Source organism: Corapipo altera, unplaced genomic scaffold, assembly GCF_003945725.1.
Source record: "Corapipo altera isolate COAL_440 unplaced genomic scaffold, ASM394572v1 61, whole genome shotgun sequence".
Lineage (NCBI taxonomy): Eukaryota > Metazoa > Chordata > Aves > Passeriformes > Pipridae > Corapipo > Corapipo altera.
The window spans coordinates 5,903,282-5,925,330 of NW_020884910.1; the positions used below are offsets into that span (position 1 = coordinate 5,903,282).

Sequence of the window (22,049 nt, forward strand, 5' to 3'; positions counted from 1 at the left end):
GCATTGAGCCAGTTTCACTTGTGCTTTTGTCTGTGGTTTTCCTTATGTGCACGTGGCCACACCAAGGGCTTGTATGAGCCCGTCAGGCCCAAGGATGCCCTGGCAGCTCTCAGTGCCAAGAATGCCAGAGGGTGGCCAAGCGGGACCTCCTTGGCCAGGGGCATTGCTGGGGCCTCGTGGAGCCCTGCTGCATCTCCCACAAGCAGAAGCACCTGCATCTGTGGCAGCTAGCCAGCAGTGAGGGCACCCACCAGCCCATCCTTGGAGGTATTCACCTGCCTTGTATCCTGTTTCCCCTCCCCTCTGCTCTGAATGAACTACACATACTGGCTGTCACTGAAGTAGCAAAATAGAAGGTCCTCTGTTTTAATACTAAACTTTAATTAAAAAAAAACCCTAAGGCCTTTTGTACAGGCATCTTCCATGTCTGTGAGAATTTTGATCTTTACAAGCAAGTTTTTCTGGAGCCTCTGAAGACAATTGTTTCATAGCATTTCTTACAACTTCAGTTGCAGCCTCCCAAAAATGCCTTTACTTTACCTTGCAACATCTCTGTACTGCTCTCATACAAACCACATCCTTTAGCTTCAAACTGTGACAAAAGAACTGTCTTAGAGCACTTCAAAACCAATGCAGCAGGCTGTGATGAGAAGCATTATATAAAGCAAAAGTTGTATCTCAACTCAGTAAGCGCTGTCACCTGGGCAAGGACAGCACCTGCCATGCACTATTTTGATACTTCATTATCAGTATGTTTCTTCTGAATTGTGTAGTTTTATATCTCCAAATAATGCAGTGCATAAGTCTGGTCTATGCAGAGAATATACATCACTGGAAAACTGTAAATGTAAATTCCCAAAACTTTTATTTTTGCCTCTCTTGAAGAGTGAATGGTATGACTTTCCATGTGGAAAGAAGCTGTATCAACAAGAACGCAGTATCCAAAGAGTGGTTTTCTTTTTTTTTTTAATAAAATACTATTATGTTCATATCTATACAAATAATTATTACAACTATTAAACAAAGTATTACATTTAACAATAGAAATCTCAGAACTCTGAACAAGATCATGGTTTGGGATATTTACACCTGAATGTAACACATTTGTAAAAAGATGTCAAAATAAACAGAGCAAGATCTTATTTACAACTGGAAAATGATGTTCCTGTTCATTCATTATAGATTTCTACTGCAGAATTCCTTTTTTCCATTACAAAATAGTAAGGACTTTCCACTGGGACTGTATCCAAGTCATTTACAGCTGTATAAAACAGAAGCACAGCAGAAAACTCTGGACTGAATATAAATAATTTACAGTGTGGAGGGCAACAGCATCTTTGATTAATCTCCTGTGGCAAAATCTGTATTTGCTTCCCTTCTCACAGTGAGCAGGCAGGAACAGAGCCCAACCCACCATAAGCTCCACTGTTTCATACTTGTGATTGCTGGAACAGCAGCACATATTGCAAACTTGGAAACCTGCTTGTAAAGATAATTTTGGTGTGGCAGAAAGAAATGCCTTTTTTTTTTAAATTTATCTCATAAAAACTGGTATCAGTATGTAATAAATGGCTTCTGTGTAACTAAGCAGAGTTTGTTCGCAGAGAGAATATGAATTTGTATTGTCATGACCAAAAAACTCCATTGCCATCTTTCACCAGTTCATAGAGTAACTCGCTCTCAGTGTAACTAGTGGCAATAAAGTGTTGGTGCTCTGAGGTTTTAGATTTACTTGGTATTGCAGAGGCAGTAGAAGTTGAAAACACCCTCACACGCAAACCTGTCTCTGCACTGGCACTCTTGTCCATGAGACTGCTACCCATGCTGGATCATGGCAGTGGGGGAAAGGACCAGTGGTGGACGATAACAGGCCAGGTGATGATAAAGAGTGGAGCTCATTATAGCACTGTATCAGAAAACAACCCAAATTTGACTGATTTGTTATAAATAGACTCAATGCTATTCTGTCTTGCCAGTTAAAGTGGGATCATTATTAAAGTGATGAGCGTGAAACTTATTAGGGGAATGGCAAAAGCTCTTAGCACAGCTGACTGCACTCAGTCATCCAGAAACAGCATGAGTTTGTGACGGAGTCCTTGAGCCAGGGCTGCACAAGTACCTCAGAATAACGTAAAAAGACAACAGGAGACCAGAAGTAACTAAATGGCCCATTTTCTACCGTTGCCCTGCCACACAATCTGTTTCCTGCAACAGCACTACAGTCACCAACCACAGCAGCACCAGTGCAGCTTTAAAGTGCAGTAGGAAATCTGTGCAAAATGCAGGAGGCTCTGGACTAGCACAGTATTTACTTTTTTTCAGAGAGGTGCTCTTCCACCTGGGCAGCAGCATAGTAACTGGAGCTGGGAGCAGGAGCTGGAAAACTCATTCCAGTAAGGCTCAGCCACCAGCTCAAATCACTTCAGTTCTCATTTCCCTTAGCTGTTCTTAAATGAGGTCTTTTCTCTCAATGAAAAGGTGTATAAATATTAATGCAGTATTAATACTATTTTATTGCCTGCTTTCAACTTAGCCGGTCTCTGTTCTTATTCTCCTAGGCTGCTTAAGGGATTGATCATGGACTACACTGACATACATCCAATCCAGCCCAGTACTATTTGTTGAAGTCATTTAGGCCAAGCTGAAAGCTACAGCCACACAATGCTTGTCAGTTGTGGCAGTCTCACTCCAGAGGTAGTGCCCAACCTTTCCCTTCCACTGCTTATTTTGCTAAATTAAGCAATACTGAGTATTTTTCCTTCCTTCCAAGCCAAAACAAACCCCGTCTTAATATAAGTAACTTTCAAAAACATATTATGGAAGAGAAAATGGCATTCTTAGGCTAACAAATTGCAACTTTTCCAAGTATAGTCTTTTACAAATATATCTTGAAAACCAAGGGAACAGGTAATTCTTAGGAGAAAAAGGTAAATAATTGTTGTCACAGATGTTTGCTGAAGAAAATGTATTTGCTTATCAAATTGTTATAACAAGTAAAACAGAATCACTCAATCTGCAAAACTTACAGAAGCTCCTTTTTCAAACTACTCTCCCAAGCACAGATTGAGGTAAAACGAGCCTTATCAACCGGATAGCTAAACACAACAGGTTCAACGGTAGGAGAAAGGAAAAATAAAGAAGCAATTGTTTCCACTCCATGGTAAAGATGTTGCAATTGCTCCTCTTCCAGAGAGCAGAGCCCTGCGAAAGGAACTGAGCCACTGACCTATCAGTGGGACAAACTGACCTTCACAACTAAGTGCAAGAAGGCTGGTCAATATAGAATGGCAGGTGGGATTAATTTATGGTGACAAGGAAAAAACCCAAAACAATTTAATAATTAAAATCTAACAGAAATTACTTAACATCTAATTCCCTCTCTTTTGATGTGAAATAGCCAGTCCCTCCACTGTTCTTCCTGAAGGCAAAAGAGAATGAACATGTGAGAAGCTGAAATGCACAGGCTGATCTCAAACCAGTGGAGCAGGTCAGATTCAGCATTCAAAGCCCATCCTGGACAGGCAATTAGACCAAAAGACTGCACAACAGAGCCAATCTTTCTTTAATAATGTTATCTAAAAGCCAGTCTGCAGTGCAAATACCAGAATTTGGACGAATGTGTTCATACAAAGCTCTCAGTAAGTGGTCTGCCTACCTTTCTCTTCACAGCAGTCTTCCTGATCCCACACCAGGGCCACAGGATCATTTAGCATCACTTATGGCATGTAAAAAGACTCACACAGGTATGTGGTTGAACTTCAACAGAAATTGCCATGTTCAAGGAGGGGAATGAAATATTTCTCCATCCTGGTCTCAGCAGGGTTCAGAAAAAGCCTTGAGAAGCACGACAAAGTGGTGTGGTGACTACACAGGAATCGCCATGCCCTGTCAACACTGTGAGGTACAATCCTCTGGAGAAGACTGAGGGTCACACAGTAGTTACTTTCGAGCCACACACCACAAAATTGTGCAGTTCCTGCAAAATGGCAATAGTCTTCATATGGCTGGAATGCCTATGCTGTGACTACCTGCACTACAGGTGTCCTGTGAACAAGGGTGCTATTTTTGGTCATCTTTGTAAACAGAAAAGGGTGAAAGTTACTGACACAGTTACTGCTTCAGAAATGATGTACAGCATGAAAAAACCAAAACAAAACCACGGTTGACATATTCTATCATGAATACTCAGGATTGCATTTAACCTTGACACACCACCAGTAAAATTCATAGTGAAATCAACATAAAGGAATAAGAGAATAGAATAGTCCAACTGCCTGATCCCTTCAGGGCTGACCAGAAGTCAAAGCATGTTGTTAAGGGCATTTTCCAAATGCCTCTTAAACACTGATGGCTTGGGGCATCGATCACTTCTCCAGGAAGCCTGTTCCACTGTCTGACCACCCTTCCTGATGTCCAGTCTGAACCTCCCTTGGTGCCCCTTTGAGTCATTCCCATGTGTTGTGTCAATAGATCCCGGGGAGAAGGGATCAGCACCTCCCTCTCTTCTCCTCCTCAGGGAGCTGCACAGTGATAAGGTTGATCCTCAGTCTCTGTCTCTCCAAAGCAGACAAGCCCAAAGCCCTCAGCTGCTCCTCACAGGACACACCTGCCAGCCCTTCCACCAGCTTTGTGCTCCTTTGGATTCATTCCAGGACCTTCACACCCCTCTGAAATGGTAGAGCTCAGAACTGCACCCAGCACTTTGTGTGAGGCCACACCAACACTGAGCACAGTGGGATGTTCCCCTCCCTCTGACCAGCTGATGATGCTGTGTTTGATGCTCCCCAGGATTTGCCAGGTTTGCCCTCGGGACTGCCCAGGTACACACTGCTGATTCACACTGAGCTGCTGCCCACCAGCACCCCCAGGGCCCGCTCTGCAGGGCACTCTCCAGCCACTCCTCTCCCTATTTATACTTGTGCCTGGTGTTACTTTGTCCCATGTGCAGAATCTGGCACTTGAACTTATTAAATTTCATCCCATTAGTCACAGTCCAAGGCTCCAATCTATCCAGATCCCTCTGCAAAGCATCTGTCAACAGCTCCTCTCAGTTTGGTATCATCAGCAAACCTGCCAATGGTGTGTTCAACTCCTACATCCAGATCAGTGATAAATACACTGGACAGGACTACCCCTGGAATTGAGTCCTGAGGAACACTGCTGGTGGCTGTTCATCAGCCAGATCTAGCCATTCACTACAGCCCTTTGAGCTCTGCCCTTCAGCCCGTTCTTCACCCAGCACATCACGAACCTACTCATCCCACAGCTGGACAGCTTGTCCAGATGGATGCTGTGAGGGATGGTATCAAAAGCCTTGCTAAAATCCAGAAACATTCGATGTCCCACTTTCTGTTCACCCACTAAGTGGGTGACCTTATCATAAAAGGATATCAAATTGGCTGGATAGGACTTTCCCTTTGTGAACCCATGCTGACTGTGCCTGATGACTGCATTATTCTTTAAACTCGTTTCAACAGTACCTGGTATAATCTCCACAATTTTCCCAGGAACTGCAGTTAGACTCACAGTCTGTACTTCCCTGGGTTCTTCCCTCATACCCTTTCTACACATTAGAAAAAGGTTGGCTACCTTCCTGTCAGCAGGGACCTCCCCAGACCTTTGGTAGGTGATCAAGGGGGGTCCTGCCATATGTCCTGATTGCTTCTTCAGTACTCTGGAATGAATCCTATCCAGCCAAATGGATCTGTGGACACTGAAGTGTTGCAACAGATATAAGTTGATAAGGTCCTTCCAGTTTTCACAGATATGAAGTAATGTAGTTTTCCCAGCAGAGAAAACTAATGTGATACTGTGAGAATGTTTGGAATGAGAAGGATTAGCATCTTTATATATAAAGAAGCCAGGGCTTAATTTTTCACTAGTTTGTCTTGAAAGCCAAACCCACCACTGCACACACAATGCCATTTGAAGAGAGCAAGAAGGGCGGGTTTGCTTCCCTCCTCAGAGTCCAGACAAACATGTAATGCACAGTGTGGCTGCTGCTTTGATTTCCATGTCTTTATCATCCAGAAACCATGGAACCACTCACTGTTATGGAACTCATTTCACCAGCTGAGGCAGCCCCTTTGAGAGCTACTGCATTAAGGAAATCAATTTGATCAAGGGTCTCACCACAGAACACCCAGACCTGCAGTTGGCTTAGTCAGCTTGAGTCTGAGGACCAACTCATTCCTAACCTTCCTGCTCTCTGCACAGCCCAGTGGCTGCCACTCCATTGGTAACTACACTTAGACAGAGATAAGCCGTGAACTGAAATAAATATGCAATCTATTATTTTTAAGAAACACAGAGAACTGATGCACCACTTAGATTTAGTGTCCTAAGATAAGCTCCAGCTGAATTAAAAAGTGATTCCCAATCAGAAACAGAACCATTTTACTTCCCCTTGCAGGAAAACATCAGACCACAGGTTACAAGAGCAGAGACACTGTTAGGACAGACTACAGACAAGGCCCAATTATTTTTTATGTCAAAGCCTCCTTACTTTCCTGGATCAGTGGAAAAGGGCTTAGCAAAAACAACACCTAGGAAGTCAATCTATGGAAAAATGTTTCAGATATGTCTTTAAGTGTCCTGTTCTTGGAGGTGGAGGAATATCTTCCTTTCCACCTTTCAAAGAAAAAAACCCCAAAGCATAACAAAACAAAATCCCAGGGAGCCTGTGCCTCCCCATGCCCTCACCAGGGGCCTGTGACAGGTCCCAGGAGCAGCAAGAGAATGTGCTGGTGGGCAACACACAAGCATTTCAAGCTCACCCTGCCCAGAGGAGAGGCCCTGGAGCAGGTTTTGTCACTGCAGCTGGTAGGGGGAGGATTGCATACAAGGGAACCTGAAGTTACTATGTTATTTGAAGAATCAAATGCAGAATGGTATTTCCAAGCACATAAAAATAAAAGACAACTATTTCTGCCTTGTTTGAAGAAAAAGCCCAGTGCAGAGCCATTAAATAAATAAAATTTACCTAGCTCTTCCCTTTCCTTTAAAAGAAATGGGACTGAAATTTGTGAAAATACTGGAGACTCAGCCAGTGCACACACATTCCATCCATATCTCACACATGAACAAACACATTGTCCTTCCTTGTGGTGCACAACTCCCAAAGTCTTCCTGCTATGTTTCACTCTTGACACATCCATGTTCCTCCTTCAGCCACAATCACACAGGTTTAGATAAAAGGTGCATTCAAGTGCAGAGTACTGATAATAGCTCGGGCTCAATCCAGTCAGCAATATCAAGTGAACACTGCCCCCAAGGATCCCCACTCATTTCGTGGGATGCCATAAGCTCAGTCCTCCTCCCATGTGCTGCCTGGTACAACAAAGGGCTGTTGGGCTGTCACTCACAGAAACCAGAAAGCTGGTGTTTGAGCATGGGTCAAAGGAGAGGGGGAAAAAAAGAAAAGGACATTAAGAAGGTGCTAACCAAGGTATAGAACACACCCTGAGGTAACCTGCGGCAATGAACAATGAAATAGCAACAAACACAGCTGCTGTCTCTGCTGACTGCACCAGAAAGTCGTAAGCTATGTTAAAACGTTGACTGAGTTCAGCAGTAACTGAAGCCACTGCTAAAACAGATCCAAGCAAATTATTCTTAGAAATGGAAAATCATGGGTTAAAGAGATCTGAATTTTCTAAAACAGTATTTTTAACTGCTGACCATGCGAACACGTAGTAATTTTAACCAGGTAAAGTCAGCTTTAAAGCAAGTGCATATGGCAAGCTTAAAACAGACAAAAGCTGCACAACAAACGCCTTTTTCAATTAACACTGGGTTAACACAGACTTGACTTGTGTTGAAGCTCCTGAAGATATTTTACAAAAGAGAAACCCAAGCCATTTCAAGTTCCTCTGCAGTTTCAGGTAAACGTATCAGAAACAAACTGACACTTGTAGCACTTGTTTCCTCTCTCCCGTACGGATGCTCTCACTCCTTTCTTTACATCCATGTATTACTGAGGGTGGCCCTTACCTTGGAACAATCGGACATCAAACTTGATTGTTGGAAAATCAACAACCAATATTTGCACAGCTCTTGATGTTGCATCCTTACTGTTTACTAGTAAGTAAGCATTGCTTTAGGCACTGGTGCTTTAGAGTTAGTAAGGTGGGTGGAAATACAACATGTATATAAATACGGAAAGTACCCATATACATACATTTAGGCAAATAAACAGTGATGCTATGAATGTTCTCCACTCTCTTCTTCTTAAATATATAAACAACGCATCAGACTAGAAGTCAGTCTATTGGTTTTCATACAGCTGAGCTGCAGTCATGACCTAAAATATGGCTTATGTTGTGTGCAGGTCGGTTTGAGGACTGCTTGGAAGAATCTGAAGCAGATGTGTTTGCAATGGAAAGCAAAGGCGACATTGCTGAACCATCTGGAGGAAGAGCTGTGGCTATTTCTGGAAACAAAGACGTTAAGTTAAAATTGGATAAATGCGACGTGTTGGTCATGTGCATTGGCGGCATATCTGGAAGCAAAGGAAAACTTGGCTGAGCAAAACCAACAGGCCTGGGAGGAGACAAAATGGATCCAAATCGATTGTTTAAACTTCCACTACTTGGCTTCTCTGTGCTTGGGTTAGGAAACATTTGATTGGGAAAGTAAGGGATAGAAATGTCATTGGAGAGGGTAGGGTGGGCAGGAGAGTAAGGTGGATAGAAGGATGGCAGTGTATTCTGAGGATCAACTGGGATTAGAGCTGGTGTTCGAGTGGCACTAGGCTGAGTGACTGGTGGGATGAAAGAGGCGTTGGCATTTATTGGTGGATTCATGCCACCCTCTGGAATAAAAGGGAATCCAAAATTCTGAGAGAGAGTATGTTGGTCAGGGGCTGCGTTATCATTAGACACTTGAGGGCCATCAGACATAAATCGGACAATGCTTCCTCTTTTTTCTATTGCGGACTGCTGGCGCCCAAGGATCATACTGCCACTGGTGGACAGGGGAAGATGGGGAAGACTAGGGTCAAACACATTTCCATGTCTCTGATTTCCAGATCGATTCCTTTCAGGTTGACGTATTTTAGAACCTCCATTGTCTTGTAGAGGATGTCTTGACCGCTGAGTAACTGAAGAATTTGGCTGACGAACAGAAGGCTGCCCTTGCTCACCATTTCCGTGAGAAACTGCAGGGTGAGGGTGAGTTGGCCTCACGACTCCATGCATGTTGCTAGAAACAGGCGTATTCATGTGGCTCTTAGTTCCATGACTGTCCGTCATCCTCATGGGATTGGACTTCTGCACAGAGATGTTTGGGCTTGTATTGCGACCCTGAATATCTCCCGAGGAAGAAGAACTCGAAAAAGGAATAGTCAAAGAACTGTTCCTTGTGTTAATTGCCCCAATAGACATGTCACAGCTTTCCCTACTCTGGCCATCACCGTCTCTTCGGATGTGGACGCTCTCTCGCGCTGGGGGACAGTTGTACTCTATGGTGGAGGAGGCGCCACACTGTGTGTTCCTTTGATGTTCTGGGATTGATCTTTGGCTTCCACTAACTTGATCTCCAAGGTGAGGGGCGAGCAAACTCTGCATGAAACTTTGGTGGCACGTGTTTTCGTTTTCCCTTGATGGCAGTGTATTCCCCGTTGGAATACCCTGTACTGGCTGGTAGGGCAGTCTCTTCTGTCTCTCTATGGAAGGCCCAGTATTTTGACCGATTCGGAACGCTTGCGACTGCATGCCCCTGAGGGATGACACAGAATTGCCAATTTCACTGTTTCTTGAAGCCTGAACATCGAAATTGCCCGTTGGTTGTTGATTGGGTCCAGTGGGCTTAAATGTTTGGCAATCAGAAAGACGCTGCACATCTGAGCCAACTGTGTGGTCAACAGATAAGCGGCCCTGCATATTATGGATTGCCAACCCCTTATTTCTAGAAACGTCAAGATAACTTCTCATTTCCAGCTGGTCAGAAACCCTAGGGCCTTGAAGAGATATTCCTATTCTCTGCTCTGAATTAGAGGGTGTTTTCCCAATGAGGGCCTCAGCAGAGTAGCTGGAAACTCTGTTTCTTTCCTGCCTGTGAGGGGTGCATGCCATATCTGATGGTCTGGTTACAATGCTTGCCTGGGACACCATTTGCTGCTCTAAGCCGCGTGAGGTCATAAGTCTTTGCATCTGATTGTGCCCTGAAACATGTTCAGAAGCAGAACCTTGCTGCCTGCTGCTAACATCTTGTTGCTGCTGATGCATAATATCCTGATTTATATGGCTCTGGGGGTGGTTATGGTGGTTTCTGCTTGTTGCAGGATTTTCACAGTTCTTTTCAGGCTGGGAAGCTCCAAAGTGCTGCTGCATCTGCTGCTGCATTTGTTGGTGGTGAGGATGAGGCTGACCACCCTTTTGCCGTGTTTGATCACTTCCATGGTGTTTCTGCTGTAGGGAAAGCTGTGTGGCTTGTGTTCCCTGGATGAGATTCCTTTTCTTTTGCATCTGCACCTCCTGCTGTATTGTTCGCTGTTGGTGGACACTGTGGGGTTGAGAGTGGACTGAGTTTTCCCCGTGAGTGACGTGGTGCTGCAGCTGATACAAGTGGTGCCTCTCTCTTAACTGACCAGCCTGCTGTTGCTTTAAGTATGGGTGATTACTGTGAAGGTGAGAGATGCCTTGAGAAGGAACGTGTTGAATTGGCTGCAAGTGCTGCCCTGACTGGCCTGGCTGCTCTGAAATTGATGGCTGAGAACCACACTGAACCTCAGTTTGCCTCAAAGCTGATGTTACAAAATTGCTATTGGATGGAAATAACCTATTGAGGCCATCAGCGTGTCCTTGATTGCTTACTGACACCACCGAATTGGAAGAATTAGGAGGAATCTGACTGACCAGCATCTGTGTTTGATCAGCAATACTCTCTGGTGTCCGGTTCATCAATGCCATCCCCTCAAGCCTTATGGGTGCTGTCTGGCACTGCTTTTGCCTCTTTGCTGTAGAAAGCAGAAGGTCATCTTGAACGGCCCGCTTGGCCGAGTCTTTGCGACCTTCATGACTTTGATGCTTTAAGTGTGACTCCTGCAGCTGGGGAGCCTGCATGGTGCTTGCCCTAATGGCATTCAGTTGTTCCTGAGCATATTCACTCATCATAGCGGGTCCTGGAGACTGATTGATATATGTGCTAGATGGAAGGGAGAGGCTCACAGTTGCAGGGACACTTGCAGGCTCTGAAGGCTGGGATAAACTTGAGCAACTCACCAGGGGATGGACAATGCGACTCTGGTGTATAAGATTATTAACACTTAGACTGGTTATGCTTGGTGTCTGGGAGGTGGAAATCTGCAAAGAAGGGTTCGATGTTTCCACACCTCCTACAGAGCAGCTTGGCTTTTCAACCTGCCTATCAACATTTGCTGGTGCTGTATCGTGAGCACCAAATTTGTTTGGTGCTGCTTCCAATGGTCCTGCATTGTTTTCTTTCACTGACTGAGGTTTAAAAGGCTGTTGCTCTCTCTCCAGCGGTGCAACCTCAGCTGACTTAGAGACAGCATCCCTTGTGTTAACCTGTATTCCTCCTCCACCTTTCTCAAGATTTTCCTGGTCAAAAATAGCTCTGGCTGCAAGAGCTACAATGTCAGTCTGTTCTGAAAATGTGCAGCTGTTGCAGGTACTGGTTGAGGTGCTGCTTGTGACATCTTCTCTGGTGGTATCTGGCAACATAGATGCAACTGAGAAGCCTCGACTGCTGCCAGAGCTGGTTGACATAGGGGAGTCTGCCTGCCTGCTAGCAATAAGGGAAGCACTGACTACTTCTGGGTCAGAGATGCACGAGTGATGCTGGGAGAGAGTGTCACCTTCAGAGTTCATTAGCAAGAGTTCCTGCTTCTCGGGCAAATCAACATTTGATTCTGCTGATTTGGAGTTTTCCATAGGAAAATTAGAATGCTCGCCCTGAACAGTAAATGAAGAGGTTTTTTCCACAGCTGTTCTTTCTTTTGTGAGATCAGACAGCATTTTGGTTAGACCCTGTCCTTCTAACAAGTCTGCATCTTGCATTACCACTGAGGAATCCGGCTCAATGTTGCAGGACTCCGAAATCATTCCTGCCTTGGAACTTGCTGTGCTGCTCTGTGCTGCTGATGTCCCAGCAACCTGAGAATGTGTCACCTGTGCTTCGCTACAAGAGGATGTTAAGGTGCTGGGGGGTTCACAAGGTTTGGGAGACTCCGACAAGGCAGAGACAGTTGGTGGGTGGTTCTGAGGTCCAAGTGCCTGCTGGCGAGGAGCAGCATCTTTGGGAGCAGATGGGACAAGTGGCAGCTGCTCTGGCACCACGGTCTCCAGTGATGAAGAAGCAGGTGCCTCTGCTGAGCTCAACTCGGGAACAGAGGGCATTTTCACTGCCTGTTCAGAGCTTGCAGTCTCTTTCGAATGAGAGTCAGAAATACTGACACCATTCGATGCTGCCACACCACTTGCCTGTGATGTAGTTACAGCTTGAGATACTGCTGGAGTGTTTTCAAGCAGCCCTTCACCATTTGAATGCTTTGACACTGTTTCCACAGGAGCACAGTCCACCTTCCCTGCATCTTTGCAAGGAACTGCTGGGCAAGACACTTTATTATTGACTGCTTGGTGTTTCTTCGTACTCGGCTTTTTGTTTGTCCTTTTTGATTTTGCACTGGATGGCAAGCCAGCAGATGGTTTTTTGGGGGAAGCATTTATTGAATTAGATGCACTGGTTAGTACTGAGACCTCTGCAGGCACTGAAGATGCCACAGAAGTTGGTAATGACACACAATTAACTGTGGCAATCTGGTTATTGATGGTTGCGGGATTGGTGGGGTGGCTGAGAGACAAGTGTAAGCAGCTCTGCCCAGCCATCTGCGATATGCTTTGATTGAGGTTGGCTAAAGCACCAAATGTATTGAGGGCAACATTGGTATTTGGGTCTTCGCTGGTGGTGGGTTGAATAATTTGCATAGGGGCTTGATTTGAAGCTCCAGATGAGGACATCACAGGCTGCAGTGCAAAAAGCTGCCCATTTAATGAGATAGTCTGAGGATGCTGTTGACTGGACATTGTAACTGAAAATGTTTGCGTAGAGCTAGAAGATGGCAAAGAAGATGGTCTTGGTAATATATGGACAAGGTGTTTCCCTCCAAAAGTCTGTGGAAGAGAAGCATTTTGCATGGAGCTGCTAGAGTTTGCAACTGCAGTCGGCCCATTTACAGGAACTCTTACAGAAGCAGAAGGCTGAGCGGAGAGGAGGGGAAGAGGATTCTGATTAGCAGCCTGTATAATTACAATTTGCTGACTAACATTTTGGCTGGGAACTTCCGCTCTCACAATCGGAGGGCAAGGAGTGGGGTTTGGAGGCTGGAGAATGATGACATTCTGGTTAGCTGGTGCTCCTGTAACAGCTGACGCGACTGGTTGAGCCATCTGAATCACCTGCATAGCTGAATTTAATGGAAGGATATTTCCTGCAGCCTGAGTTTTAACCTGTGGCTGGCTGATTAAAGGCTGCATAGGTAAGGGTGGGCATGAGGGCAAGGTAACTACAATCTGTTCAGCTGCCTGGCCATCCCCAGGCAGAGAAGCATTCAAACTGATACTGGTAGTCAAAGGCCTGCTCTGAGCAGAAGACACAGTACCAGCACCATTAACTGGCTCATTTAGTAGTGCAGTCATTATACCAGATGGCGTTTGGCTTAGTGGCTGGACAGTATTTCCCGCCAGCTGCAAAGTGGTCCACGTGGTCTGCGTGTTTCCAGTTGAAGGCATCCGTGTAAGGCTACTCATATTTTTCAAGTCTGAAGTGCCAACACCTGAAGAGCCTGAAAAAGACCAGCAGTTCTCTAAGGGACTGGCAGCCAGAGTGCTTATTGCCGTCACAGCCTTAACTCCTTCTGCTGCAGAAGTCGCAGGCACTCCAGCACTGCTCACTACGTCTGTGCTTTTGAGGACATTTACAGAGGAAGAGCTATCTGCAGTAGACAGTCTCACAGGCGGCACACAAGCTGTGTCTGTGGCTGAAATGACACAGCTTTCCTGGAGGTCACTCCTGGAATTGTTTGTATTTGAGCAAGTTGCGTTCACCTGTTGAACTTGGGAGGCTTCCACAGAGGCACTGGAAGGAAGGCTGATTCCCTGCAGGAGTGTTTTCTTTGTTGGTTTAGTGACCTCCTCATTATTTTTACTTTTGGGGAGATTTTGATCATTCTGTGGTGCATTACTTGAAGAACACTGTAATTCCTGTTCTGTCCCAGACTGAGATGCACTCTGTGAGCTTGCAGCAGCAGTGGTGAGCACACCTTGCTCGTTCTCCGGAGTGGAAAGCTCAAGAATGTGCCCTGCTGGAGCTGTCTGAGCAGATGCCAGCGGAGAAACTGTAGGCTGAGACCATGGCTTATTTTCTGTGGGATAAATACCAGCAATCGTCACAGGAGTCACTATGTTGCAAGTTCTCTGAACTGGCACAACATTGGCTGTTTGCTTTTGTAAATTATGACCAACATTAAACGTTATTCCCTGGACAGGTGCTCCTTGGTTATTTCCATTGGGTTGACTCCCATTAGAATAGACAATGATGTTCTTTTGAACCTGATCACTGGGAATAACAACTGAGACCTTTGCATTTTTGAGATTTCCTTTCCAGTGGATTGTAGGGTCATCATACAGGCAAATATCATTTGCTTTCAGTAGTTCGATGTATCTCCCGTTTTCTTTTTGCAGTTCATCCAACTGTTTCCGGAGTTTTTTTATCTCTTCAGCTACAAAACAGTGAGAGCACTCCATTACATCAGCAGCAGAACAAATAATGAAACAATGTTACCACATGACTTAGAGAGTAAATACTGTGTAGTAATGAAATAAATCGTTGAAATAAATTGAATAAGTTGTTAATAATGTATGCTCTCTTCAGATGGTTAACATAATTTAAGTGAAGACTCTTATCCTGATAAGCCTCTCTACTAAGTGGGAAAGTGAATGAACTTCACAGATTATTCCATTACCAATAGCAGGGTATGTCACATTACTTAGTTAGAAAAAACTTCAGGACTAACTCAGATGAAACTGAACACTAAACAAAATTATTTAATTGCTGAAGGAAAGACAAGCACATTAATATTTTTCTTTTCCCTACTCTTTTGCAAAGACGAACACTGTTTTTATTTAATTGGTAATCTCATGGCTTTCCAGGAGAATTAAGTTCCATTACATCTAAAAATTATAAGCAAAACTTAATACAAAGCACTTGTGTAAATCCATAAAAACTGGCAACACACTTGGGAGACGGCTCACCTAACTAGGAAAGCCACCTAGGTTTTTCAAATCTAATTATATTAAAAAGATAAAAATAAACTATTTAGAATTCCATTCTGTGGGTAGAAAACACAAATCAGAAACCACAACATTAGCTCTGAGATTATTTCTTTCATACCTTCATCACTGTACTTTTACATATCTGTTCAAGAAGATTTTATATGATGCATTGTATTTCTAGGAGATGGGTCACTACAACTTCTACAGCTTTTGAAAGAAAACAAAAAAGCTCTATGAACAGAGGAAAGTCCATGTTTTGGATGAAAAAAATCTAACAAAGTTTGTCAGAAATCATTCTGGTCACTACAGTAGCATAAACTGGGACAGGAGTTACTAAATGATGTCACATCACCTATAAACTCTGTAATTACTTCACAATGCGATTGTTTCACATCTCACAGCTACGTGCAAGAACAATCACTTGGGCATTCTGTTGGCTTTTTGTTTCAAGATATTCTAAGCAGCTGTTATTTTTCCTGTATGTGCAAAATGTCTTGGGATTCCTGCTTGTTGATCCAGGCTTTGTTAGTCAGTACAGAGAGACAGTGGAAGTGAGTGACAGAAGTTCTAGAGACTCCAGCAGCATCTGTACTTACCCTGTTCATTGTTCCCTCCATTTAACAGCAGCTCATCATTCTGTCTTTTCATTTCTGTTATGTACTTAAAGGCCTGATCCAGGATCATGTTCTTGCTCTTTAAAAGAAAACATACGTATAAAATTAGGAGAAAGGTCTAGAATTGGTAGATCCAATAATGATGAGACAGCATTTGCTCCAAGAGGTCTTTACTTTAAAACTGTGCTACCTTGAAAGACTCTTTATGGCTGGGTAGGGTTTGTTTTGTTTTGGGGCTTTTTTGTTTGTTTTTGGTTTGGTTTGGGGTTTTTTTGGTCTTGTTTTGTTGGGTTTTTTCTTTTTTTTTTCTTTTTAAGATGAACTACAGGTTTCATGAGTGACACTGACCCTAAACTGCTGTGAGTTTTTACAGAATAACATTTTCAGTGCTGGAGCTGACAGTTTTTGATGCCCAAAGGTAGATACTATGGCCACAGAACCTGAACAGCCAGCAATCACTTCTTGCAGATCAGCCTAAAATCTGTGTTCACTAATAAATGCATATATCACATGAAATTTCCAGGATACTGTCTTGTAAATATTTTACTAGGAAAGAAACAAACATGGAACAACTACCCAGGGAGATATATGCATAATTTTGAAAGTAATATACTGGAAAATATGGGAAGAGAAAATAATCCCTCCACCATCATCTTTTTATGAAACTATGCTTATTCTGCCTGCAAGGCCTTTGTTCACTCCTTAATTTCTTCTACTGTTCAGTAGGAACAGTCTCTGCTGGAGATAGCTTTGTCTTTGAAAAAGATGCTTCTGTGCATCAACCTCAAACCATTTTTCTTGCTTCATCTTTCACAAGGACAGTGTCTTAAATTACTACTATTATTTCCGTTTCTGAATTGCTTTCATCCCATTATATCAAAGATGACAAAAATAAGCATGCATGGAATTCTATTGACATCTTATGACATTAAAGTGATCACCTGCAAAGGGCTGAGCAGGGATTGGAGAATGACCTGAAAAGAGATCTTGCTTAATCCATAGCTTTCACCACTCAGTCATCACACAGACGACATTCAACAGCATCAGTAGAAACTGGCTTTACAAACAGGAGTTGCACAATGTAACCAGCAACCCACTGACCTGATCTAACCCACTTCTGCCCAGCCTGTCACCCCTTCTACAGAGGAAATACTGCATTTATGAGTTGAGGAGAAAGTCAGTCACACATCTGTCTCATACTGTTTCATTCCTTCAGCAGTCATATACAACACTGCCAGATAAAACATTGAAAATCTGTGTAATTACATTAACATGACCGTGCACTTGCAAAAAGGAATTCTATTATAAATAGTTTTTTTAATATAGCTAGTGAGTTTTTTGAGAATATTAATTCAGATAGTTTTACCTTCTTCGTAAGACAAATGGCACAATATGTACTTATAATCCTACAGACAAAGAAACACTTGAGCATTTTACAGGAAAGCCTGTATGCACCTCTGGATGGACACTCACCTGTTTAAGTGCTGGAGAGCAGGGAATGAGTTCTCCAATTCTGTTTATCCCAGCATTAATCTTCTTCTTTCGATGTCTCTCCACTAACCAAACATAATATGTACTGTGTCATCTGGTTGGGCAAGTCAGCAAAACAGCAGCACAACAGCAGCACAACTAGTACAATGTTAAGGGCTCATAAATACATTTTTTCATTGCATATTGGAACCTGTAGTAACTTGAGAGGAAAAAAATTCCACTAAAGTAAGCCTCAGTTAATTAATGCTCAGTGGAATTGAGAACCATAACATAAGCAGCAATATCTTTAAAAGGTGGGAACATTCTGGACCCCCTCATGGAAAAGAAGAGTTACTGCAACTCAAAATTCAGGTTTTGGTACTGCTTTCTAACTGAGTTTCCTGCCACTTTTTTTCACAAGTCAGATTGATTAAATTTAGGCATGCAGAAAGCATATGAACCAAGATTATGGAAAGAATTAGTTTCAGATTTGGGAAGAAAACCTATGTCTCTTAAATACTGAAGTCAACTTTAGCATAAAAGGAGAAATAACATGGATTTTATTAGTCTTCAGTCTTAATTTTAAATTTGTATTGATGGAGAAGCCAACATTAATCATAGCTGAAGCTCTAGGTATATGGACTACCAGTTACTCTACCTAGTTTGGAGAAGGCCAGAAAATGCTTAATCTATAGTCATTTACCTCTTCACAAGGCCTGAACAGTGCCATAAGGTGTCTACACTATAAGTCTAGGAGTGTAGATACTTTTGGGTATGTTTTTTTCAGGTAGTATTAATCTTTGTTTTCCATCCACCATAGTCAGCCTCTTCCAAATATAGTTCACTGTCAAGTAGATTTTTTTTTTGGACTGAAATGTTTTCATGTTCTACATGAACTAAAACTATTAGATGTCTCTTCTCAAAAAAGCCAGAAAAAAAGGTTCTGTTACAGTTTTGTCAAGATTCAAACCAATGTTCATTGTGCTGAACAAACCTTGTGGTTCATGCAGTTGGGCTACTCTTGGTGGAGCACAGAAACCTGTCACTGTCACACAGTGACCTGCAGGTGACTGTATTTCATTTTGATCCTTTACAAAGGACATATTAACTTAATTTAAACAGTTTTATTCCAGTAGTCTGTCACTTCAGTTTACATTTCTCAAACAATTAAATTATTTTTTTTTGTATTTCAGGACAGACTGATGGCGTTGACAGAGACAGGCCTAAATACACTAAACACAGCAAGACAAAGCCTCTTATGCAAGAAATCTACTGTATAAATTACAGCAGCTGTATAAACATTTGAATATATGATACCTGGGACCTAGTTATTATATGTCTTACTAAATACATACAGACATCATAGTGATTGTGAAGTGCTACTCTTCTGTTTGATATTTGCCATACTCTTGTATGGCAGCTTGTCCAGATATTAATGACTAAGCAAGCTATACAGCTGGAGGGAGCTGGTCCCCACATCTTGCAGAGTTCAGCCCAGTAAATAAAGATTTTGGAAAGCTATAGGCAAGTAAATCAGGAACTGAGAATTAGAATGAGGCCAGCAAACTCAGAAGTAAACTTGATAAGACTATTTCCTGATACTTCTTAATTCTTAAGAAATTGGCCACACCCTGAACACAGCCTGACAAGCACTATATTCCACAGCCTTCACATGGAAACTACTCAGTGTTTTTTCCAGTTGAGTTTGTGAAGAACACACAATAATGCCGTTTAGTGAAAGAACTGTGATCAGTTTCTTAGGATAAACCAGGCCCAAATCTGTCAGAGTCCTCCCCAGTCCATCTTTCTGTTCATACTCGTAAAAGATGCTGTTGTAGTTAAACACTGACTAGTTGCTGCCTGAGGGATGTGACTCCTGCAACAGAGACAGCCCCCATTTGCACAAATTTTCTGGGATGTCAGCATCCTGTGCCTTAGCAACAGGCTATAGGAATACTTCTAACCCAGGGAACCTGCAAAACTCTCAGGTCAGATACATCTCTGTTTCGAGAGAGGTGGATATTAGTTGGCTGTCAATGCCAATGCATTTATTTTCCTTTAGAATTGAATACAACTAAAATTGTTTACTTCTTAATTTACTAGCATTGGAATGCCAGAGGCATGGTCCTACCTTTAACATTTTACTATGGAAAACAGCCAAGTAGAAACAACCAAGAAGCCCTTCTGCACAGATATTCTACCCAAGGACCCTGAAAGGTGTTTGACAGGGTGTCTTTTTAAGTGTAGCTCCTCCTGTGGAGGAACCTTCTCCATGGAAAATACGTTTTACTAGTTCAAAACATCTGCGCTTATTCCCAGACCAAATAACAAAGTATAATGTTTCTACCTGCATTATGTGTCTCCCGGTTTTTCTTTCTGTGAAATATAAAGGGAAAACAGTGATGTGAAACAGAAGGAAAAAAAATCTGCATACAAATAAATATTTACTATTTCCATTACAGTCAAAAATAGTAAATATTATAGTCTGCTCTGTGAACAAGAAAATGGCAGATGTCAAAATGATGTTCTTAGACACTGATATTAAATAATTTCTAACAAAAATTCGTTCATGTTCAGGCTTAAATCAATTTCAGTATAACAAGGCACAGCGTAATATTCCATTTGATTATTAGTACATATTTATAGGCAAAGCTGGGTTTTTATGTTTCTGTTCAGCAACAACTGCTATACTAGGCAGTGTTCAATAAAGCCAAATATTAAAAAAATTAGTTCTGTTTCTGAGGAACAAGGTAGTTAAGTATTTGTTTGAAATGTTGTTTCTACGTTCACTGGATCAATGTTTTTACATTACAGAAAACAGAAAGAAAATGTTACCATGCAAATTCATGTTTCTCGCCCTATTATCTTCAAACATCACACCTTCTGGTATCAAAAATGCTTCCTTTGTCAGAGAAACCAGAAATACTGTTCCTCAGCAGCTGTTCTTCTTTACTGTCTCAAAATTCTGTCTAGGTATAATTTGGGCATGTGAGGGTTGTCTTTGGTTTCAGATGTCCACCTGAAGGTCACAATCACTGTGTAATGCTTCAAATTGCTTTGCTGGAAGTCAATAAATCCCAAATGTGTATCCTACTTATATAAATCAGAAGTGTTGTATACATGCAAATAAGATAAATACTTTCAGGAAGTGTAGTTAAGCAAAGCACCTATTTTCTGGAAAAAGAAACATTCCAGAAAAAGAAAATCTTATAGAAGATTTCTGTCCAGCAGCACACTCTCAGTCTAGATGTGTGCCAAAAGCAGAGATGCATCTTCTGCTCTCCTTTTTGACTGTCACAGCACAGTCCAGATATAACAAGGAATCTGAAGTGAGAATGCAAGATACATGTGGATGATGTGTGATTACTATGAGGAACGTATCCTTTTTATTTCAAGTAACTCACCAAAAGTAGAGGCCATCCAGAGTAATTTAGACAATGATTACAGGACAGTAGTGGTACTGCAGATGGTAAGACCTGGAGACATCCACTAAGATGATCATATATACTAAATATGCACAAGAATATAAGGATTGAAGAGACCCAGCTGCCCTTTGATTCACATTACCAATACAGAATACAGAATGCTCTATTAGTGGGGTAAGAAAGAGTCACAAAATCCATAAAGACCGAAAAGCTTTCTGTAGGATGAATCAGTGTTCTCTCTGAGCTTTTCCTAATCATAAATCATACTCTACATGGTCACCCAGCATAAGATGAATGTTGCATTTAACTGTGGACTGAAGCACTTCCCTACCAATCAGGTATCAATTAGATCAACATGCTACTAAAAAGAATGAAAACCAGGAAAAGTTGTAATAAGTGCCAAGTTACTTTGTTACCAATTTTGGTCATAGAGTTGCTGTACAACCTCAAGATGTATTTTGAGTTCCAGCAGAGGTTTGAGTGTAAGATCCAGATTCCACTGGGAGCTGAGGAAGAGATCTAAGTTACTCTGTCAAAGTGAGTATAGTTACCCCCTAATATCTACCAGGAGCCTCCGCAATAACACAGGTTGCACTCCAACCAGGGCGGCGACACATCAGAGTAGTCAGTGTAATAATCAGAGAATCTCTTTTTTCAGGCGACCCAGCTAGACAAGTCTTCCGCAAATAGTTTTGGATCAACCCTGGTCAACCTTCAGAACTTCTTGTCAATACCCTTACTGCCAAACTTTCAGCTGGAAACTTCATAAGTGGAACATGATCTCAGACCAAACTACAAACCAGTCATTTTCCCCCAAAAACTTACCGATGTTGCTTCTTAGTAGGTGTCTCATTCTCTGTCATCTCTGGCATGGTTCCGGAGAAGAGAGCCTGAGGAAAATCACGGAAGGAATTAACAACTCCTGCACTCTTCTGAATTCTTAGCACATGACATTTGTCACATCACCTTGCCTTTCACCACAAGAACAGGGCTGTCCTACAACGTACACGAAAGACCATCACCCTGACTTAGAGCAGCTGATTTCATGAGCATTACAAATGAAGCACGTTACCTATTTGGGTGCTTTGTGAAACCTGTTCATGATGAACTGGTTTCCATTTCCTCAATTACTTTAAATATAAAATGAATTGTAATCCAAACCACTTTAAGGAAACAAGAAGGAAAATTAGAGCATATGATTGTTTTTTGAATGGGAGGAAGAACAGCTGAACTCTCTTTCATCAGCC

General features: G+C 42.4%; 1 protein-coding gene across 6 annotated transcripts in view; it reads right to left on the minus strand.

Moving 5' to 3' along the window:
* Window positions 1–960: 960 nt before the first annotated feature.
* USF3 (upstream transcription factor family member 3) overlaps window positions 961–22,049 on the minus strand; it is a 34,491-nt gene continuing 13,402 nt past the window's right edge. For all 6 annotated transcript variants that reach the window (XM_027653292.1, XM_027653291.1, XM_027653293.1 and 3 more), the window contains 5 exons: window positions 21,628–21,692; window positions 19,725–19,753; window positions 17,381–17,463; window positions 15,890–15,986; window positions 961–14,740 (listed from right to left, as the gene is read on the minus strand). In XM_027653292.1, the coding sequence (XP_027509093.1) occupies window positions 8,277–14,740; window positions 15,890–15,986; window positions 17,381–17,463; window positions 19,725–19,753; window positions 21,628–21,692 (6,738 nt within the window). In that variant the 3' untranslated portion in view covers window positions 961–8,276. The remainder of the gene's footprint in view (window positions 14,741–15,889; window positions 15,987–17,380; window positions 17,464–19,724; window positions 19,754–21,627; window positions 21,693–22,049) is intronic.